We start from the raw sequence: 21,390 nt of genomic DNA on the forward strand, positions 1-21,390 counted from the left end.
TTAGGATACATTCACACCAAGCATATAACATCCTTTCACACAGAGAGTACAGTTTACAATTTTAATTTTCATATGACAGTGGTTCAAAAATTGCATTTTATACACTCACGAGATAAATCAAAATACGATTGCCCTATGCAAAGGCTATATTTAATTTTAAATGATGTTCTAAGTTTCTAAAACTATCATTTTTAACATTTAAGATAACGTGTTTACCATGCAAATCCATTTTGCAATTCTTAAAGTTTGAAATGCCAGGAAATGAATGATATGGGCAAGACTTAGACTTGATGTATAGTTTATTGAGTAAATAGTTTGTATTTTTAATCATTTTTTCTATAGCAGAATGACTAGCAATTCTTATGTTTTAGGAACAGAAAAAACAAACAATAGACATGTTTCATTACTTAGTGATAAGATTGAATTGTATTCATTGTTAAGTTATACAGGGTTTTCCATTTTAACCTGCAAAGCCTCTATTTTCGCAAACGTTAGTCCTAGATGCATACTTCCAGTTGCAAAAATGTTCAAAATCATATGCAGTGTTAAGATATTGAAACTATGAAGCAAAAATAAACCTGAGTCAAAAAATAAAAAAATTAACTTTTTATACGGGTCCCAGGTCCCCTAACTTATATTTAGAGAAATAATCTCTTTTAAAAACTATTACTGACACAAAAAACTTGACATTTGTGCGACCAAAACTCAAGGAGATATTCCAGTTTAAAGTTTTTAAGAGACCATACAGAAGATGAGATTGAAACTTACGCCCTTTAAGAAGAATGGCAGGTTGTCAAAGTAAAAAACACAAAGTATTTATATTTTTCATTGTTATTCAACAATAAACGCAAACGTTATGACTTGATACGCAAAAACACACTGAAAAACCTCGAACAATTCAAAAAACCACACTCTATGCACACATATAACTTTAAACACTTTTTAACTGCTATATTTTCCCCCAAAAGGTGTTACTGACGGCGAGTGAAAAGTAGTGTAAGTCACAAAAAGCTGTGGGTCATTGGTCGTACTAATTTTAAACTTTTTTGTGTTGGAACTATTTTTCAATGGAGAATATTTCCCTAAATATGAGTTAGGGGACCTAGCGCCCGTGTAAAAAGTTAATTATTTTTATTTTCTTACTCATTTTGATGTTTGCTTGAAAGTTTCAATGTCTGAACTCTGCATCTGATTTTGAACATTTTTGCAATTGGAAGTATGCATCTAGGACCAACGGTTGCGAAAATAAAGGTCTTGCAGGTTAAAACAGAACACCCTGTATACTGAAACATTGAAGATTTGGCGAAAAATGTAAATAGAAATATTAATAAAAGGTCTTAGCTTGCTATCATGTGTTTTCTTAGAAGGCAGTGAAATTAGCATGATCAAGTAAAATGCTGGTGTGTACCTTCTTCAAAGCATTTTTGCAACATGCAACATTTTAAAAATTAGAAATTAAGAAGAAATGATAATTAAATATAGTAAGTCGTTAAAGTTAGGCATAATTAATTCAGTTTGCTCTTAGAAATTATTTCTAGATTTTTTTAATGCTATATCATGAAACTAAACACATGTACTTAAAGTTTGAAGGAGAGAAATTAATTATAGTGAGTGAAACAATTATTCTTAGTTTCAAGTATTTCAAAATGATTTATATGGGCACAATTTTTGAACTCACTGTATAAATATGAGGAGAAACATCACTTACGAAGAATACAGTCAAATCAAGTGAGTTGCTCAGCAAAAGGAAGAACCAAAAAATCAGGAAATAGTATAAAGAGAGAAATAGAAAAGCATGCTTCTAAGCAAATGCAAATGATTCAAAGCTGGGATCAACCCCGAAGCCATGCATGCTACAATTGTCAAAAGCTACGGCTACATATATTTACCCTCATCCCCTGGAAGCGCGATAGAGCTCTTAAAGGCCGAAGAGCACGAAGTGTACGCATCGTCTTGAAGGCTTGAATGTTTGCAGCCCCAAGAAAACCGGCTACAAGATTAACCACTGAAACCTGGTGGACAAGAATCATGTTAGCTTTCTCAAGGGGCACAATAGTCTTCATGAAAGGATCAAAGAGCTCTATAGTGAAGTTTGAGTACTGCTCAAATTTACCACTTGTAGTCGTCAACATTTTGGAAGTACATTTTCCGAGGATAGGCCGGTTGATGTCGGCTGCAAAAACTTAGTCCAAAAATGCGATAATGATAAAGATGAAAAAGGTTAATTATAGTGGCTTCAGCACTGCATGTAAATTTGCTGTATTATCTCTCACCGTTAAAGAAAAATGTTTCTATGAAGTGGTTGAGAAGAAGATCAAAGAAACATTTTTCCTTTTGAAAGGACAGCACAGGCCAAACACGTCACGACACGCACATTTATTGTCTACATATATTGAGATTCCAGTGCTTTGATTGCATTGTGGCTGAAAGAAACATAATTATATTTTTAAGCGAAAATACAATAAATTTTTTTTTATGAACTTCTGTTGTTCAACTCAATCACATTCATGGAAAACGCGTTGAGGTTTTTTTTTCTACAGCTGTGTGGTTTTCTTGCATTACAAAATTTTTGTTGTGTACACATTGATTCCATATATTTTTTAAAGATAAAATCAGAACTTGCTCCTAATACAGCATTTAACATCAAAATGGTTCACAATTTATGTTATTACTTTGAAAAAACCAGTGTGCTAGTTTACAAAAAGAAAAATAAAGAAAAAATAAAAGAAAGGTTCAATTAATGAGAATGAGGAAAAACTTTTGGTTTTACTTAAGCATTTCACTGCTTGATAGCATGAACTAGAAATTACTGTTTTTGAATTAAAATGATTTGAAATATAGATAATTGTACAGATCAATTTAATAACTCAATTCACGTTTTCATCATTTATGTTGCTAAAATATATACATAAAACTATATATTTTTAGGAGGATGGCAAATGATTTTTCTGTCCACACCTCTTCTTAACTTTAACTGTAGTGTAAATCAACCAATAGCTTTTGCCCGAATATTTGGTATTTAAGTGAAAAGCTTTTAAATTAGTTTCTGAAGCTTCTAATGTGACATTAGAATATTTTTCAAGGAGTTACAAGTTAATGGTCAACAGAAATGATATATTTGATGACTAGACTTGAAACAGCTTACCAAAAAAGGCTGTAATGAGTAAAGGGGTATATAACTTTAAGAGGACAATTGATCTTCATTGGGAACTAAAAACTGATTTGGAGCAGCCTAGCTAGCCCAGTGGCTGTTGTTGGTCATCACATTTGTATTTGTCATTAGACATAACGTTTTTTTAAATCAACTAGCATACATATCTGTTATATTTTTAAAAACGGAGGTTCATTTAAAAGTAAATAAACAGAAAACTGGTTAAATCTTCTAGCAATTAACTTACAATGAATATAATAAAATAAGTGTGTAATTTCTCAAATATCATTACCATAACGATTAACTTTTGATTAGAAAACAAACACAGCTAAAGTATGGCCATATCTCCATTTTCAACAGAAGTTCATTTTTCAACCATCATTTGACCAAACTGAAAATGAGCCACTGCCATCATGTAAACACTGGAACCATCTTACTTACTCTCATCCCCTCCAGTCGTGACATAGCACGAAGAGGGCGGAGTGCTCGAAGAGTGCGCATAGTTTTAAAGGCAGGAATATTGGCATAGCCAGCTAATCCCACCGCCAGGTTAAACATGGAGACCTAAGAAAGGTGGCAGAGCTTATTAAGTTAATATCAAAACATCTTTAAATGCATTAAGCTCAGATTAATAAGAGAAACAGCATGATATCTATCTTTGCCATGAAAATCATATGGTTTTCAATCACAATGATTGATTTAACTGGATCGATTATTTCAGAAAAGGCCTAAGTCCTATGAAAATCCATTGGACTTACGTTTTTTCTGAAATAATCAATTCAACTGTTCTTCACATTCTTATCATTAGTAAACCAGAAAGAATCTATTTATATCCTGTGCAAATTTTGTACCACTGAGGAAGCTTTCATAGGATGTCTACATTCCCATTGGCTTTTCAATAGGTTTATAATTTTCTCATTGGTTGTTTGGTTTATCCACTATTTTTACTTTTTAAAGTGTTTTTTTTTAGCCTTATTTCTTTGTTGTATGTCTTTTAATTAATAAACTCATTTCCTTTGCATTGAAAAAGGTAGTGCCGAAGAGAGCCATGTAAGATTAGTTGAAAACTAGAGGGCCTGGCTTTGAATCAAAGTAGTATAAATTTGACAAGTTTCTTGGGAGGTGTCCAGCGACTTAAGTGACAAGGGCCTTTGCTCTTGGCGGCCGTGGAAAAAAGGATTCCTTGTAACTTTGTCATCAGTGGCGGATCCAAAGAGGGGTGATAGCCCCCCCCCCCCTTGAGGTCCGAACTTACAGTAGATAAACTTTAACAAAACCGAAAGTTCAAAGATTTCAAATACTTCAATACTTTTCCGAATTTGAATATGTATTATATTTAAATAAATATATACACCGTGATGGATTAATGGTGAGTTGAAGGGGGGGGGGGGATAAATGAACTGTAGCTCCTTCTCCCATTCGGCCAAAACGTACAACAGATTACAATGTGATTTGCAATACCATGAGAAGACTTAGAGGAAATAGCTTCATTCTAATGGTATCAAGTTTTTTTAAATCTGAAGTTATCAGTTTCAAATTCACATAATTATATAATTTACTTTGTTCTGAAACTAACAGGGCTATAGCCCCCCCCCCCCCCCCCCCCCCCCCCCCCCCCCCCCCCCCCCCCGCCTCCTTCCTCAATGAGGTCAAAACTTGCACTGGATAAAACCGAATTTTTTTTTGGAGATTTTAAATACTGCAATACTTTGACAAAGAGAGCCTAAAACTTTTTAGGCCTCTAATTTCGGAAAATTTTGTTGGGTGAGCCCTCGCTTCCCCTAATGTCATCAAAGATTACTTAAAATTGCATTTTTAGTACTCTAATTTCTAATATTTCTGGAGAAAATGTTCTAGCTTTTTTTTTCAATTTACATAATATTCACCCTTTTTTTGTACAATTTATTTTGGCGTTTCAATTTCAAACTACTTCAGGTGTGAAACAAACTGCTCCAATGTATATTAATTGTTGCCTAATTGAGCTTTAAAATATTTTTAGAATGGAGAAGGGCTTCTAAATCTTCTTCCCCTAACAATACCATAAAAAAAGCTTAAAATTGCTTTTTTAGCTTTAATCTAGACATAATCCTTATATATTATTTCTGTAGCCTGTTTTTGGTTTCTACGCCAGATTTTCCTCAATTCTTGATCGATTTCTTTGATTTACGCCTTATTTTAAAGCTTATGGTGCTGGCTACTGACGAAAAATAGACCCACGGTCTAAAAATTGTTTTTTTCAGCAAAAAAACCTGTTTTAAAGAACCAGAATGAGGTTTTCGGTTAAACTTATAACTTTAATTTGCGCTACGACCGACAGAGCTGAATAGCTTGATCGGCAGAGCGTTCTCTTCGTAACTAGGAGAATGCGTGTTCGGGCCCACGTCCGGACAATCTGCAACAAAAAATTAGAGAAATATCGCGCATTACGTGAACACTTAATTAAGTGAATAACAACTATGAAGGAATAGAATAAATGAGAAGGAAACGCTCCTTGCTGATAAGAAAACTTGAAGTGACTTTGTGCTAAATTATTTCGGAATTGTACGTTTTTTTTTTTTTTTTAAGCTTTGGCTCTGGTAAGAAAATTAAAGCATAATGTAAGCGAAAATATAAGAACAGGTTTAAGATTTCAGACTACAATAGAATTGTTTTTTGTTCAGAAAAAAAATAATAAATCGCATATTGAAATATATATTCTTCTAATGAGTTTTTGACTCATTGTACAAATAAAAAAATTACTACCTCAATTTTAAGGGTAAAATATATATTTTTTCTTCTTTTTGCAAAAAAAAAAAAAAAAATCCTTTATCACATTTTTATTACATTCTAAAAGCTACGCTTAAAAAAGAGTATAGTTCAATTTATTTTGTATTTTAACCATGCTGTTAACTGATGAACACGTGCTGCCATCTAAGTCATAACGGTTCAAGCAGCCTGCGGTAACAAATTGTAAAAAAATTCAAGAATAAAAAAATGTTTCTTCAATATCTTATCTTATATATTATTCCCTTCTCATTTTAAAACTTATCAGGCTGGCTAATGAAGAAAAATAGACTTACGGTCGAAAAATCAAGTTTTTGAAAACGCCCCTTGCTGTTTCAAAACCTCGATGCAGCCTGTAGTTCTTATGCATTTTTTAAAAGCAAAGTTCTAATGCAGTTTTCCATTTTTTACGTCGCTTTCGGCAAAAAAAAAAAAGCCTGTGTGTATGTTCATATTTTAATAAAGCTTAAAAGCACTGGACTTAGTTGTTCGGTTACATTGATAAGTTTTTTTAGGTAGAGCGTTTGGCTATAAACTATCTGAACTTCGGGCAAGTTTGGGTTGTCCGATATAATATCAAATTTATATTAGTATTACGCATTACATGTACTATTTACATACAAACGTAATAAAATAAATGCATTAGGAATGCTACTTGGTGTTTCGACTCCTTTATGCAGGCTACAGTTATCATTCGGATAAGTTGACTGTTAATCGAAGGGTAGTCTTCCTTTTTTTTAAGCTTTGACTACATCCAGACCACTCAGCATAATGCAAGCATAAAAAAGTATTAGATTTACCTAAAGGAAATCCTTTTTGTGCAGAAAAACATTTTCATTGTATGCTGAAATGTAGATGATTCTAATAGCAGTGTTTGACCTTTTGTACAAATGAAAAAATACTACGCCAAATTAAAACTACGAGTTTCACCCAGTAAACCTTTAATTTTTTATTCACGCGAATACGATATAAAGCATTAAAATTATTATCAACTTCATTAGCAAGAAATCATCTTCTACTCCTCTGCTTTCTCCTGAAAAAAAAAATACATTTTGTCTACGTTCGAAAAATTACACTTAAAAAACGGACTCAGTTCAACTGGTTTTGGTTTTGAATTTTAAGTGTTCGATTAAAAGAGAAACATGTGCGGGCATTTAAGCCGTAACGGTTAAAGCAACCTTCTATGTGAAATAGTTCAATATTCAAAGATAAAAACACTTATTTTCAATCTAATTTATTACTTCTCTAGAATATTCGTTTCAATTGCTACGTGAGATTTTTGTCATTCTTTAATCAAATTCCATGCTTTGAGAATAATTTGAAATCGTATTATGCTGGTGAATGACAAAACATAGAAGCATGATATTATTATTATTATTATTTTTTTGGCAAAGAGCTTTTTTACTGTTTTTTACTACGCATTCCTTCAATGAATAGCTTTCGAAAGGAAAGGCGCAATTGCTAGGTTTGTTGGGGTGTCGGGCTGTTAATCAGAATGGCGCCAATTCGAATCCGTGCTAATAAATATCTCTTTAATGTTTCTTTTTTTCCCGTCAGATGCTCACATGGGCAAGACTGTATTTGCCACAACCTGTTTTTTTACATGCACAATTATTGCTTTTTCACGAGTCACTACTCAGCCACACTTTTAATGATATTTATGTTTGAATTGAAAATATGTACGACCAAAAGGTGAGCGATGATCAATTATCACAACTTTGTATTTAACGAGGTTTTGTTACTGATGTCTTTAAATTGCATGCCTTCTCTTCTGCGCTTACTTTTTTTTCGGTTCTTCTTCATAATGTTCTTCCTTTGAAATTCTTAAAGAGCGAAATACCTTATGAAACGATTCGAAGCACAGTGCGGAGTTCCGCACGGGTCGACTAGTAAAAGTGATTAATAAGCAACCATGAAGAATTTACAAACAACTGGTATGAGCAGTATTATAGATACTTTGGTCAATGAATTGGTGATAATACTAAAAGTTTTAGATCTATTGACAAAATCGTTTTATTAATAAAATTGCTCCTGACTCTGAGAATGCAATTTAATCATAGTTTTATCTTGTAGCAACATAAAACCTATTACCAGCTCTAGCTATTATGGCTTATTTTTCAGAATATTTAGTGTTTATAGGTGATTGTTTTTAATTGCAGTTTTTATGAATTCCAAATACAGTGGAATCTGTTTAGTTGGACCATCGGTTAATCAGACCAGTGGCTTAGTTGGACCAAAACCAATATTATTATAATAAGCCTAATTTTATTTTGCTACTGGGATCAAAGAGCATTAGAAAGAAAAAAAAAAAATTATATATATATATATATATATATATATATATATATATATATCAATTGCATAGAGCAAATTTACAGTCATCAAATTTCAAAATTAGTGCATTAGAAATTATTGGTTCCTACAACTGTCAATTAATCCAGGAACATTTTCAGCGGCAATGTAAAACAAAATTCCCACCAAATGATGGCATGTCTGAGCAGAGTTCAGTGAACTTTTGAACTTAACTACACATAAAGGTAAAACCTGCAATATATGGAACATATATTTATAGTTTTTTACATAAAAAATTTTACAAAATAACTTAAAAGAGTAATAAAAAATTTTCCTTTTTATATTACTTTAGGATCCTATATTTGCTAAACGTTAACTTCACACAGTAACTCTCAACAGATGAGAAGTGTTCCCACATTCACATCCAGAAGACATAAGAAGTACTTTTGCTGTTCGATTTAGTGATTTAGTTTTTCATGATATGCAGTGCATCAGTAGCCAACCCTCCCCCAAAAAAAGTTCCTCAATCTTTCAAAAAAGTACCCTCCTACTACTTTTTTCATTATATTTTTAAAAATAATATGACGAAGAAAGTAATTCAATAATGCAGTAGTATATTCAATAATTTACAAAGCAAAAAAGAACAAGCATAAAGAAAATACTTTCCTTTGCACTAAAAATTAAACTGTACATCTTACATTCCTTAATAGTCAGTAACTTAGATATTACTAATGTATTATATGTATAGCATACTATTTTTCCTTTTTTATAATAGTTCAGGAAGAAAAGAAAGAAAAAAATCCTTCCCCCCTTCCTTTTTATCATTTACAATTATCAGATAATATAATCCAAAATAAAATGCACAAAAATTCTTGTTTTGCAAAGAAACGACCTAAATTCAGACATAAAATGCAAAAATATAAAGAAACAAACACTCAAAAATATTTATTAAAAAATAAGATCACTTCATGTACAAGCACCCACTCACAATATACCATTGCTTTAATTCATTAGGATTTCATAAATTAATGAGTCTAAATGCCCTGAAAAATATTTCTGAAATACGGAACCAGTTAACCGAATTACATAACGATTCACCACAAGTGTTTTGCTCAGAAATACACAGTAAAAATATTTCTTATGTAAACACACTCGAAAGTAACAATACTACATTTATAGACTTACCAAAACAATGACAAAGTCAAGCCAGCACCAAGCATTTGTAAAATATTTTTTAAAACCAAAAGCTAACCATTTGAGCAACATCTCAAAAAGAAAAAGAATAGTGAATGCTTTATCCATGTACTGTAATGATTCCTTGAGCCATACTCTATATTTCAAATTTACATCTTCAGCCGCCTAAAAATATATATAAACAAATAAAATACTTTAGGACTAAAACAAAAATACTAGTTTGAGTTATAGAAAATAATTCATAACTTATTTTAAGATAAAAACAGTTGAAAACTTAGACATTCAAATTCAAAAACAGTTCAAAAACAAAAAATAATGAATAATTATATGAATTTCTTGCGATGACATTTAACCCTTATCTAGAAATACTGGATGTATGTACTACTCATGACCACAAGACATTTATTCCTAATTAATAAATGTAGAAAATACAAATCATACGAGATGGAAATTAGAGGAAAAAAAAGGTTAGGTTAAATGAAGAGGTAAGATGATTAATCTAGAAGTTTTTCATTCACAAATATCAACTTCTGCAACAGCAGGGTATCTGCTATGCTTAGAATTTTGAAATCCATGACTTCCCATGGCTCACAAAAAGCAATTTTTCCAAAAAAAAAAAAAAAAATTCAAACAAATATATAAATAGCTTAAATTTTTGAAAATAAAATTGCAACCTTTTGATTTATGTTTTGCACATGTTTCTAAAAATTTAAATTAATGCGAAATGTAACGAGCACAGTTACTATCATAACTAAAGTGCAGTTAATGCAACAATGATATAATTTGTTTCAATTTTAATATTTTTCTACTAAAGACATAACATTTCTAACTTTAAAATTTTCAAAAATAATTTTGGTTTCTGACAAATCATAAAAAAATAGTAAATAGATAATAATTTACATGCAAACAAATTTATTATTTCTTCTCCAAAAAATCTGATATGATACACAATATTTTAATCACTAAAAATAATGAAAAACATTTTTAATCATAAATGATTCATTTACCACGATAAAATAATTTCAAAACCTAAAAAACCCCAAGGAACTGTATTATTTAATTTATAATCAGATGAGTCAATCTTTGTGCATAAAGTGTTGAAAATTGATTAATCTTGATCTAAATAAAGTTTTGTTCCCCAAATGTTTCCAAAATTTTGTTTCTATATGAGTTCTGTAATTATTTTACTTTTTTCATGCTTGATTTTTTCATTAAGTTTTCCACTAAGTAGTATAATTTAGTTTTTTATATACATTTTTAAAATTACATTTTTCTCCCTTAATGTTTACTATTGGCTATTTGTCTTACCCCTTAGATGAAGCAAGATGAAGGAAAAACTTTTTGTTTTGGGTGACATTTTTTATAGTTATAAAGGGAATAATCAAAATTTTGTAAATCAAACATAACACCATTAAAGGTTTAAAGGTAGGCTTAAAATTTCAGGGTTATAATTCACTTCCTAAACCAAGAAAACAACTTTTGAATCTTATTTTCTGTTTGTTTCATTGTTTTGTAGGTTTATGTTAAGCTTGTCATCTGACCAAACCTTCCCTATGCTTTCTATTTAAGCAGATTGAGTTAGAAGTACAAAAAATTGTTTATCTGAATGTTTTCTTGACATTTCCTGAAATTGAAGTTAACAGAAAGGACAGCCACATAGGAATGGCCTGAGCCTTAAAACTTAAAACATTATAAACTACTTCTACATCTATCACTGATAACCTAAAGTTAGATCCGTTCAATCTCCTGCTTCAATACTTTTGTTGGGAATGAATTTTCGTTTTTGACCTTCAAAATATTTATTAAAGTAAGTTTTAAAAAAACTGCATGATGACTACAAATGAGCCAGTGAGAACAAAGGGATGAAGTACCAAAATTAAAAATTTGGAGATAACCAGCTCAAATGGTATGTGAACCTCTCCTCTGTTTTGGAGCAAGAGATAGTATTATTAGCCCTGGTAGGTACTACTGTACACCATGCTTTAGAAAAACATTTCAATGAAATCATACCTAGGACGGCAACTTTAAACACGTTTTACTCAAAACTTGAAAATGTTTACTTACATCCCTTTGCTTCTCACTGCCTCATTTATGAGCAAAAGAAAAGAATTACCGTATTACCCCGCATTAGCTGGCATTACCGAAAAAGGTGAGGTTGACCAGCATGCGGGGAAATTCAAATTTTCTGGCATGCTGGATAATTTGAGGTTATTTTGCAACAAAATAAAAGTAAATGTCCCCATTCAGTTTCAATTGTGCAATGCATATAACATGTGCTTGCTATTTATGGTAGGTCATTATTAACATATTAAATTATATGCCAATAAAGTAATCAATTTAGAAGTAATCATTGTAACTGCAATTCGTACATAATTTTTTTAAATAAATTATTTTAGGTTCCTTTTTAGAGAGGTAAGTTTAATTTTCATGTGTTGAAAAGCTATGGTGAATTCTTTAGCACTGGCTTAGGGGCGGTAACTTACTGCGTAAATGTTTGCTTAGGTTTAAGTTATTTTTTATAAAATTATTCATTATTTTATAATATTTTTCTTGTTAAAATAAAAAATAACATTGTTAGTATATATTTTTACAAAAAATTAAACTGTTCATTAATACTAATAAGATATGTATAGAACTTACATTATTTTTAAGCTGAAAAAATATTTTTTATAGTATTAATTTTTCTTTTCCTAACCTCGATTTTTCCGGTATGCCGGAAAGGACCAGGCAAGTGTTACTAAAAATCTGGTGACCCCCCAATTTTGCGGCATGCCAGCTAATGCCGGGTACTACGGTAAAATGTCACTTATTTAATATGTACTTACTAATGCCAAACTACTGATGAGGATCATAGTGATAATAACTGTTTCAAAATATTTATGTTCAACAAGAATAAAACTTTTCTTCCTTGCCGCATCCCATTTATTCCAATTAGGAGTGTCTTCACCTTTACAGAAGGGAAATCGTACATAACAACAGTCAGGACAACAATCTGCTGGATATTCAACGATTATGTCTTCAGTTGCTGTATCTATTTTATCCGTGTCCATCTCATCTCGGATACCTGAGCCTTCTTCACCGTCAAAGTCCCCTTTGTTTAAAAAATTAATAAGTTAAAGCTTCTCACTTGCTTTATAAAGCATGAATTATATTTGTTAAAGGTTAAATCAATCAAACTTTAAAGGCAGGCAGCCTTGATTCCAGATTAGAATGTGAGAAAAAATTAGTTCCACATAAGATACAAATTATATTTTAGAATTCAATTTGAATTTAACATAGTGAAATAGAAAAAAAAAAAATCTCTGTTGAGAGCTGTAAAGTGGACAAAATTAAGACTTTTAATCAAGTACCCTAGTAATGTTACGAGTTAAATACTATTTTAAAAAAGTACTTCAAAATAAGGTAGTCAAAATAAAACTTTATTACAAAATATGAAACCAATTCAAAAATACTCCATTTTTTAATTTATTTTTTATTATTTTACTTAGTTTTAGAATGAAAGCAATCATGATAGATGAGAATCTTTTCGAAATGCTGATTTCTAACCTTTGTCAGTTTTTAAAACAATGCTTTCACAAAAGGAGTTATGCATTCAAATCAATGAAGATGCTTAGAAGATCCAAGAATCTTCAATTTTACAAGTTTAGATGAAAATATTTAAGCTAAAATAAAATTAGTTATGTATACATATATATATATACACACACACATATATATAAAAAAATATGCATGTACAGTCAAACCTTAATATGTCGAACCTCCTTGTCGCAAAACATTTGATATCTCGAAAAAAGTTTCTCCCCTGCATTTTGCATAAAACTCTTAAGTGTTTTCTTCAGTTATCTCGAAATTTATTTCTCGGAACCCTCGATATGTCGAAAATTTTGCCACAAAAGCAAGGTTTAATTCAGTGATTCCCAACCTGGGGGCGATCGCCCACAAAGGGGCGATCGAACTCTTCTAGGGGGCGATAAATTTCTGGGGGGCAATAGGGGGGTGACCGGTATTCAGATACTTGGTAATGGGAAATTCTTGACCTTTCAAAAACTATATTTATTAAAACAAATCCGTACGCAATTCAGAAATATCTTTCAGAATACCTATGTTGTGTAATACCGAACCAAGCATATGGTACGTCAAATCAAAGAAAGTCGTTCCCAGAAAATAAGGCATGTATGATTTACAGCTCAATCAAATCTGTTCGGATAAAAAAATCCCAAAAGCGAAAAATAATATCTTTTATTTTATTGCCGTTTTCAGGAGGAAGAAAAAAAAATCTTGTAAGCACTGTCTAACCGTTGGTGCCAACATATATTTAACGCCTGTAAAGTGGATGGATATGTGTAGGAATGGATTTTTGCATTAATTTATTAGTTGTCATTCAGAATCTTGCAATCAGCGCATAAACCTCCTTACGTAGTTTCTGTTGTTTGATTTAATTTAGTGAATTTCTGTTCAATTGTGCATGTTTCGTAGTGTGGAAGTTCGATATGAATTCGAAAAAGAAGTGCCGGCAGTATTCAGCAGAGTATTTAAAATTTGGTTTTGTCACTTCACCGCAAAATGTGCAGTTTCCGCATTATCTTTTGTGCGATAAAACATTTTCTAGCAATGAAGCGATGAAGCCCTCGCGAATGAAAGAGCATTTGTCAAGAAAACATGGTGACAAAGTAAATGAACCTCTTAGTTATTTTCAAGACCTCAAAAAAAAAAAAAAAAAAAAGCGGATAAACGGCCAAAGGTAGGTGAAATACTAAGAAGACAAGCAACAGATCTTGACAAAAGGCTTCTTGCTTCGTACAAAGTGTCTCTTTTGATAGCAAAATGTGGTAAGCCTCATACGATTGGCAAATCTCTTATTCCACCGGCTGCCAAAAAAAAAAAGTAGTTGAAATTTTGCTTGGTGAGGGCTCCAGTAGAAAGATAAGTCAACCTCTCCCCCTGAGTAACAACACAGTTTCCAGGAGAATAGATGAAATGGCTGCTGACGTTGAGTGCAAACTCATAAATGTTTTGAAACAAAGTAACTACAGATTGATGAATCAACTGTGTCAGATAACAGAGCTATTTTATTAGTTTATGTGAGGTTTATTAATGAGCTGAAAGAAATAACTGAGGAAATGTTGTTCGCCAGAACTTTGATTACTGATACAAAGAGATCGTCGATTTTTAAAATGGTGAAGGATTATTTTGAAGAAAAAGAAATTCCATTGACGAATGTAAGTGCTTGAGCAGCAGATGGTGCCTCTGCCATGGCGGGTCGTCATATTGGGTTTCCTGCACACCTTAAAAAAGAAGTGCCAGAAGTGATTACCATCCATTGTGTCATTCATCGTCTACACTTGGCTGCAAAAAAATTGAGTGGTGTTTTACATGAAACCTTACAATTAGTCATTACTGGTATTAACAAGATCAAAGCTAATTCTTTCAATGATCGCCTGTTTCGAGAGCTTTGCCAAGAAAATGATGAAAAATTCGAACGCTTGCTTTTACATACGTCTGTGAGATGGCTTTCCAAAGGAAACTGTTTGTGCCGTTTCTTTGAATTATTCGACTCTGTAGCTGAGTTTCTCAACTTGCATGATCCTGCTTTAAGTGAGAATTTGAAACAGCGCAAATTGGAACTTGTGTATCTCACAGATATTTTTTTAAAAAAATGAACGAAATCAACATTAAGCTTCAAGGAAACAAGATGAACCTCATCAAGGCCAAAAGCATAATTTCAGGATTCATTGCCAAATTCGAAATCCAAGGGGCAAATATTGGCCGTAAAGAATTTATCCTGTTTCCGACTCTAAAAAAAAGTTTAATCGTGGATGATGAACTTCCTGAAGAAAAAATTTTGATTTTTATTGATCACCGATCAGTTAAAAAGGAACATGGAATCGAGGTTTGCAGATTTGATCAACTTACAAATTCCTGACTGGATTTTAGACCCATTTAATTTTGAAGATGTGGATGAACTGGAAAACTCTTTGCAGACAGAGTTTATGGATTTGAAATTTGATTGTGAATCAAAAATTACTTTCAAGCAAATACGGTTACCAACTTTCCTGGGTGAAGCTTATGGGTACTTACCCACAACTTTGGAAAAAAGTTGAACAGCTCCTCATCTCATTCCCCTCAACATATTTAGTTGAAAGAGGATTTAGCTCTGTAGTGCAGCTTCTCACCAAGCAAAGAAATAGATTGGACATTTGCCTCAAAGGGGAACTCAGATTAAATCTCACTAATATAAAGCCAGACATCAAAGCTTTAACGAAGTTCCATCAAGCACAAGGCAGCCATTAAAAAGGTAAAAAAGAACAAATCTTAACAGTTAAAATTTTCAATTTTTTCCGAATTTCAATTTAAAAAAAAAAGCATGTTACTGAAAAATGTAGTATTCTTATTTTTGCTAAGTATGTAAATGACGTTGGCTAATTAAAGCACTTTAAATTACGTTTTTTCTTTTTTTGGGGGGAGGGAAGGGGTTAAGAAAAAAAAAATCCATTTTAAAGCTAATTATTGCTTTATCATGCACTTTTTGAAGTTTTAAACTAAAATTAGGCGTTCAGTAACATTAATCTTCACTAAAATCAGCACCATCTAATTTGTGTTTTAAGGGAAGAACGTGGGGGGGGGGGGGGGCGATAGGTGTAATTTAACTTCCAAAAGGGGTGATGGGTCAAAAAAGGTTGGGAACCACTGGTTTAATTGATACTTTTCCATTCGAAAATTTTGGAGCAGAACCAGTTATGCAGACATCTGCCTGTAGCCATTCACCCTTTTTTCCTGGAAAGTGTGAGAACAGAGGATTGGGGTAAGAGAATAGGGGAGCATTGGTATGAGGGGGGTGCTGACATCTTTTGCCTCTTTTCTCTAAAGGTTAGATTCTTTTTCTTCTCTTCTGGTTTGGAACACATGCTCACTGACAACAGGGGTCGAGTTTTTGTAGGTGACCAGTTTTCCAGCGAAAATGCGTTCTTCTTCATTCTGATTTTTAACTCCTGCAAAATGGCTGGTGAAAAGAGTGTGTTATCAATTGAGGAGCAAATTAAAATTTTGAAGTTTATTGATGAAAACATGCTGATGAACAAAATTCAAATTGCTGCTAATTTTAAAATCCCTACCAGTACACTTTCAACAATAATAAAAAACCATCAAGCTATCGAAAAAAAAACTATGATCAAGGAAACTGTAAAAAAAATTAAAATTCAAAAACCTGCTTATCCTGAAGTAGAGGAACATGTGCGTTTAAAACTTAGTAAATTGCTAATTTGTCGTTTATGCAATATGATATATCTACTTGTGATTGTGAGAGTTACAATGACTTATTTATTTTTCTTCTTATTTATCTCTCATTTATCTCCTTTTTCTTATTTTTTATACTTATTTATTTTTCAAAAAACCTTGATAACTCAAAACCTCTATATCTCAATTTTTTTCCTTACCGAGAGATTCGAGATATCAAGATTGAACTGTACTTTAAGCACTTAGCGTAAAAAACTGTCCAGTTTTCCAAAAAAAAAAAAAAAAAATCTACTAATGAAACTACAACTAATGGGCGCTGCCTACTAAAGAATTTTTACAATTTTGCCTTTTAATGATAACAAATATATATATGTATATATATATATATATATATATATATATATATGTGTGTGTGTGTGTGTATGAATAAAAGCATGATTAATTGAAATCTTTTAAAGTACAGTGGATAGAATCAGTGGTTAATTGAATCAACTGCTTTAATGAATCAAATTGTCAAAAGCAGAACAAAATGCAGCTTTATTGAATTAGCCGCTTTATGGAATCAACCCTGCTTAGAACAAGCATGATTCATATAAGTGGCGGCCACTGTACCATTACAAAAATTATGATGAAAACTTAAATGATATTTTTTATTTTAAATTGCAGTTCAAGCTCAGTAGTTAATTTTAATTTGAGATATTACAGCCTTGAGTCTTGCCTTAAAGTTGAATTCTTTGAAGCTGCTATTCAGGGGCATGCACAGGGAGAGGGGGACGACAACGCCTGTTGGTCCGGGCTCGAGCTTGAAGGTGGCCTTGAGATTTTTCAAATGATGGGTTGAATACATGTAGGAACATAGGGGTAAACAATATGGAGGGGTCTCGTAAAATTTCTGTGCATGCCCCTGGTTCTAATTATATTTGAATTTTTTAAACCATAAAGCCGGAATTCTGAACCTCTTTAAGTAATAATACAAGATTCAAAGTTATAACAGCAATCCCTAGGAAAATTACCGATATTTCCAGAGTCCTCCTTACTGATGTCCTTCTTTTCTTCCCCGCTGTCAATGGATAAGTCACTTCCTTCTTTTGGAATTTTTGCCACAACTAAGCTGCCTTTCTGAATAACATCCGACATTTTACTTTTATCATCATCAACCAGGGGATGTATTTTATTATTAGCAGTCTGCTCATTTTCCTGAAAATTGAAATAAATTAACAAACCAGAGTAAATGCGGATGCACAGTTTGAAAAATAAAAACAAGTCAGAAGGATTTGAGGAAGTTATACTGAATGTGGAGTGCTATGAAAAGAAAAACAAATACCCTTTGCATTGCTTTTAAGGGGCCATTCATTAATTTGTAAGGGTCCGAGGGGGGAGGGGTTGGAAAAATCTCTACATACCCTTACTTGGGTGGTGGGGGGGGGGGAGGTCAAACCCATTTCATGTAATATTTTCCAAGTCAATATTTTATATTAGAAATCGTGCGGTCAAGTGGTTTGGTTTGACAGAGATTACTTTTATTTGCATCTGGAAGGTAAAAAACCCTATTAGGATGAGCTATTTTTTACTTGTGTTACAAAGAATAAATAGTGTAAAATACAATAAAAGAACCACACTATGTATGGCATGCTTTATTTTTAATTAGTATCGAATTATATACAAAAAATTGATGAAATAAGAACTTTGAAAGCTGTGAATAAAGATGGTTTTGCAGTACTGTAGAGGGAATTATCCAAGATATATTGGGGCTAAGGTTAAGGATAGAATTTTTTATCGCCATTTTGAATAAGCACAATTATGAAGATCACTGTTTTTGATCAAAGTTTCGGAAGGGAAGAGAAAAATACCTTAGAAGCCTTTAAGGGTGCGTTAAGAGTATTTCTAACCAAGTAGCAGAAAAGATGAGAACTAAAAACAGTTGTTCAAATAACTCCTACAAAAATTCTGTGATGATTGATGCAATGTATGTATCTGAAACTCCATTTTCTCCACTGCTCTAGGATAATTTTCCGAAAAAACTATGGAGCTGTGAGCGATGATCATGGGAAGAGGTTTCATCAAAATATCTCTGCAATGGATCACAGACATCAAGGTCAATAAGTTAAGTTAACGCTTGCAAAATACTGCTGGACTACTACAAGGCATGATCCTTCTTAATTCCCTAAGAACTCTTGCAGAAAAGAATATTGATTCACCAAGAAACCTCTATGCAACAACTCTCAGCAATGATCAACGCAAAAGAACATTGGAAGAAAAAAATGGAACTAGATTAGCAGGTGGAGGCTAACTTACAGGGGCTCCAGTAAATATGTGTCAAGTTGGAGAATTTTATGTCCATTGGAATTAGCATTGGGCGAACAATTTGAAAAATAAATGTCAACTTACTGGGGTTAAGTTATCCACACGTCAAATTATCAGGGTGCCACTGTATTTTGATTAAAACTATGTTTTCATTGAATCAGTGCAAAGAAATGATCAGTTGTACTGCACATATAAAAAGAAAAAAATGCAGTATAATAATAATAAGAAGAATTCATATAAAGAAAATATTATACCAAAGTAGTTTTGGGAGTTGGTTTTTCTATCTTTGTACCAGGTGGAACACAATTCATGGTTGGACGCATTGAATTATTTGATTCTTTCATGGCTGGACGCATGGAATTATTAGATTCCTTCATCTGAATCGCTTGTCCATTTCCTAAATTATAACAAAGATTGTTTACATCATGATATAAGTGACAAATTACACTGCAAATGATACTGATAATGATTACAAAAAGAACTATTGAACTCAGTAACGAAAAAGCATACTGTATTAATTATAATGGTAGAGTAAAAATTCATTGTGAATATCTAATTTAATTAGATGCTCCAAACATTTTGTTATTTAGCTTCACAATTAATTGAATATAATATTTTGAATTCATCATTGTCACAAAATTCCACTCTGACGTATTCTTCTTCGAGTACAACCCAATGAAAACAATTTGATATTGTTTCAGTTTTAAATCTCCTCCAAGCATACTTTACCCAGCTGATTTCAGTCGAAACATCAACTGTTTTGAGCAATTCGCTACTAGTTTCAGTGTTTTTCGTATCATTGATAGGGGTCTGTCCAGGATTTTTCACAGGGTTCATTTTTTGTGAAAAATCAAATAATTTTGCAGAAAAAATTTTTTTGTTTAAAAACGAAATTTTAGAATTTTGAGATGGCGCAAACTGCATTATTGACACTTAAAAGTTGAGTGTTTTCCCTCTTTTCTGTTGAGAATATCATTCATGAGTGTTTTTCAACTATTCGGGGGGGGGGGCATCGCTCTGTGGGAGATGGACATCCCTCAAGTATCAATATTTATTTACCATTCTACATTAGGATAAATTATACTAGAAATGTTATATGTATAATATTTAAAATAATTATAACAAAGAAATTCAGGCAGGGGTTCAGCATTTAACTTTTTGAACCAAGACACTGTTAAAGAGCACAGAATTTCGTTGGAAACTTATAAACTCCGTAATTTTTACAAAAAGAAAAAAATATTTTATTTGTTTACCTCTTAAAAAAGCATGCTAAACATCGAAAATTCGAAAAAGCAGATTACCAAAGCGGATGCAAAGAGATCGCAATCCTCAAAGTGAAGGCATCAAAAGTATAAAAACAGCTTGTAAAAGATATATTTTTGATAAAATCATTTTAGAATTGCATTTTAGAGTCCCTATGATAAACATATCATTAATATCTGAACATAGTTGAAGCAAAATAAATAAATAAAATAAAATAAAAAATAAACCATTGATTCAGCATTTTAATTTTTGACTCATAAAAAATGAAATTCCGCTTTAAAAACTTGAAATAAGCGTTGTTACAAAAATAAAAAACTTTTCATTTATTTGCATTCTAATAAAGCAAAGTTAGCTTGAAAAAAAAAAAAATATGATTCTCATATTGAATGTAAAAAGATTGTGTTTTTCAAAATGTAGCATCTAAAGAAAAAAACGGTTAATAAAAAGTTTATTTACAGTTAATTATCCTTTTTAGCATCAAAAAATCAAACCCATATAATTTTCTCGCAAAATAACAGTTAAACATCGCACCGCCAGATTCTAAGTGGCGATAAGTTTGAAGTTGGTAACCCTATCTGAAGGGATCACATTTTCCCCCAACCCCTACTATCCTTTGCAGTTCTAAGTTCATTTCCCTGTATTTTATTGTTTAATAATTCATGAGTGGGGAGAGAAGTGCTTACGGCCGCTCCTATTCAAAGAAGGTTGACGCTTTTTCAGAGAAGTTTACAACAACACCGCTGCGTAAAACAAACAAGCAAAATTATAAACCAAACTGACTTTCAGCTGTTAGTTTTCTTTCAAAGAAACCACTAACAAGCATTATATTTGTTTGGCCGTAGTAGTTATTTATCGCTTGCAGGAGCATCACGAGAGTGCCGATTTTTATTTAATTTTTTTGCAAAATTAGCAGATTTTGTATAAGTTGATCCCTCCAATTTAACTTTAAAAAAGAGTTCCAAACATTATCGTTTTTACACACAGAAATATGCTGAGCTATTTTGATTTGAGATTTGCTCTTTCAATAAACAACTTGAAAGATCCGTTTTTGTTTATCAGAATTTTGTGATGGGTCCGTTAATGGATCCAAATTTCCTCAGGCCAGACGCCTGATTGATCAAATGCTTTTCCAGCTAACTGCAATGAATTTTGAAGGCTTAATTTTAGCATCTATAGCTTAACATTTCAAT

At 32.1% G+C, this 21,390-nt stretch overlaps 1 protein-coding gene across 1 annotated transcript in view; it reads right to left on the bottom strand.

Moving 5' to 3' along the window:
• Positions 1-21,390, bottom strand: part of LOC129229533 (sodium channel protein para-like) — a 180,100-nt gene that overhangs the window by 19,836 nt on the left and 138,874 nt on the right. The window contains 5 exon segments of the mRNA XM_054863858.1: positions 1,890-2,012; positions 9,392-9,565; positions 12,226-12,491; positions 17,647-17,830; positions 19,192-19,334. Coding sequence (XP_054719833.1) covers positions 1,890-2,012; positions 9,392-9,565; positions 12,226-12,491; positions 17,647-17,830; positions 19,192-19,334 — 890 coding nt within the window.

Source organism: Uloborus diversus, chromosome 1 (assembly GCF_026930045.1).
Source record: "Uloborus diversus isolate 005 chromosome 1, Udiv.v.3.1, whole genome shotgun sequence".
Classification (NCBI taxonomy): domain Eukaryota; kingdom Metazoa; phylum Arthropoda; class Arachnida; order Araneae; family Uloboridae; genus Uloborus; species Uloborus diversus.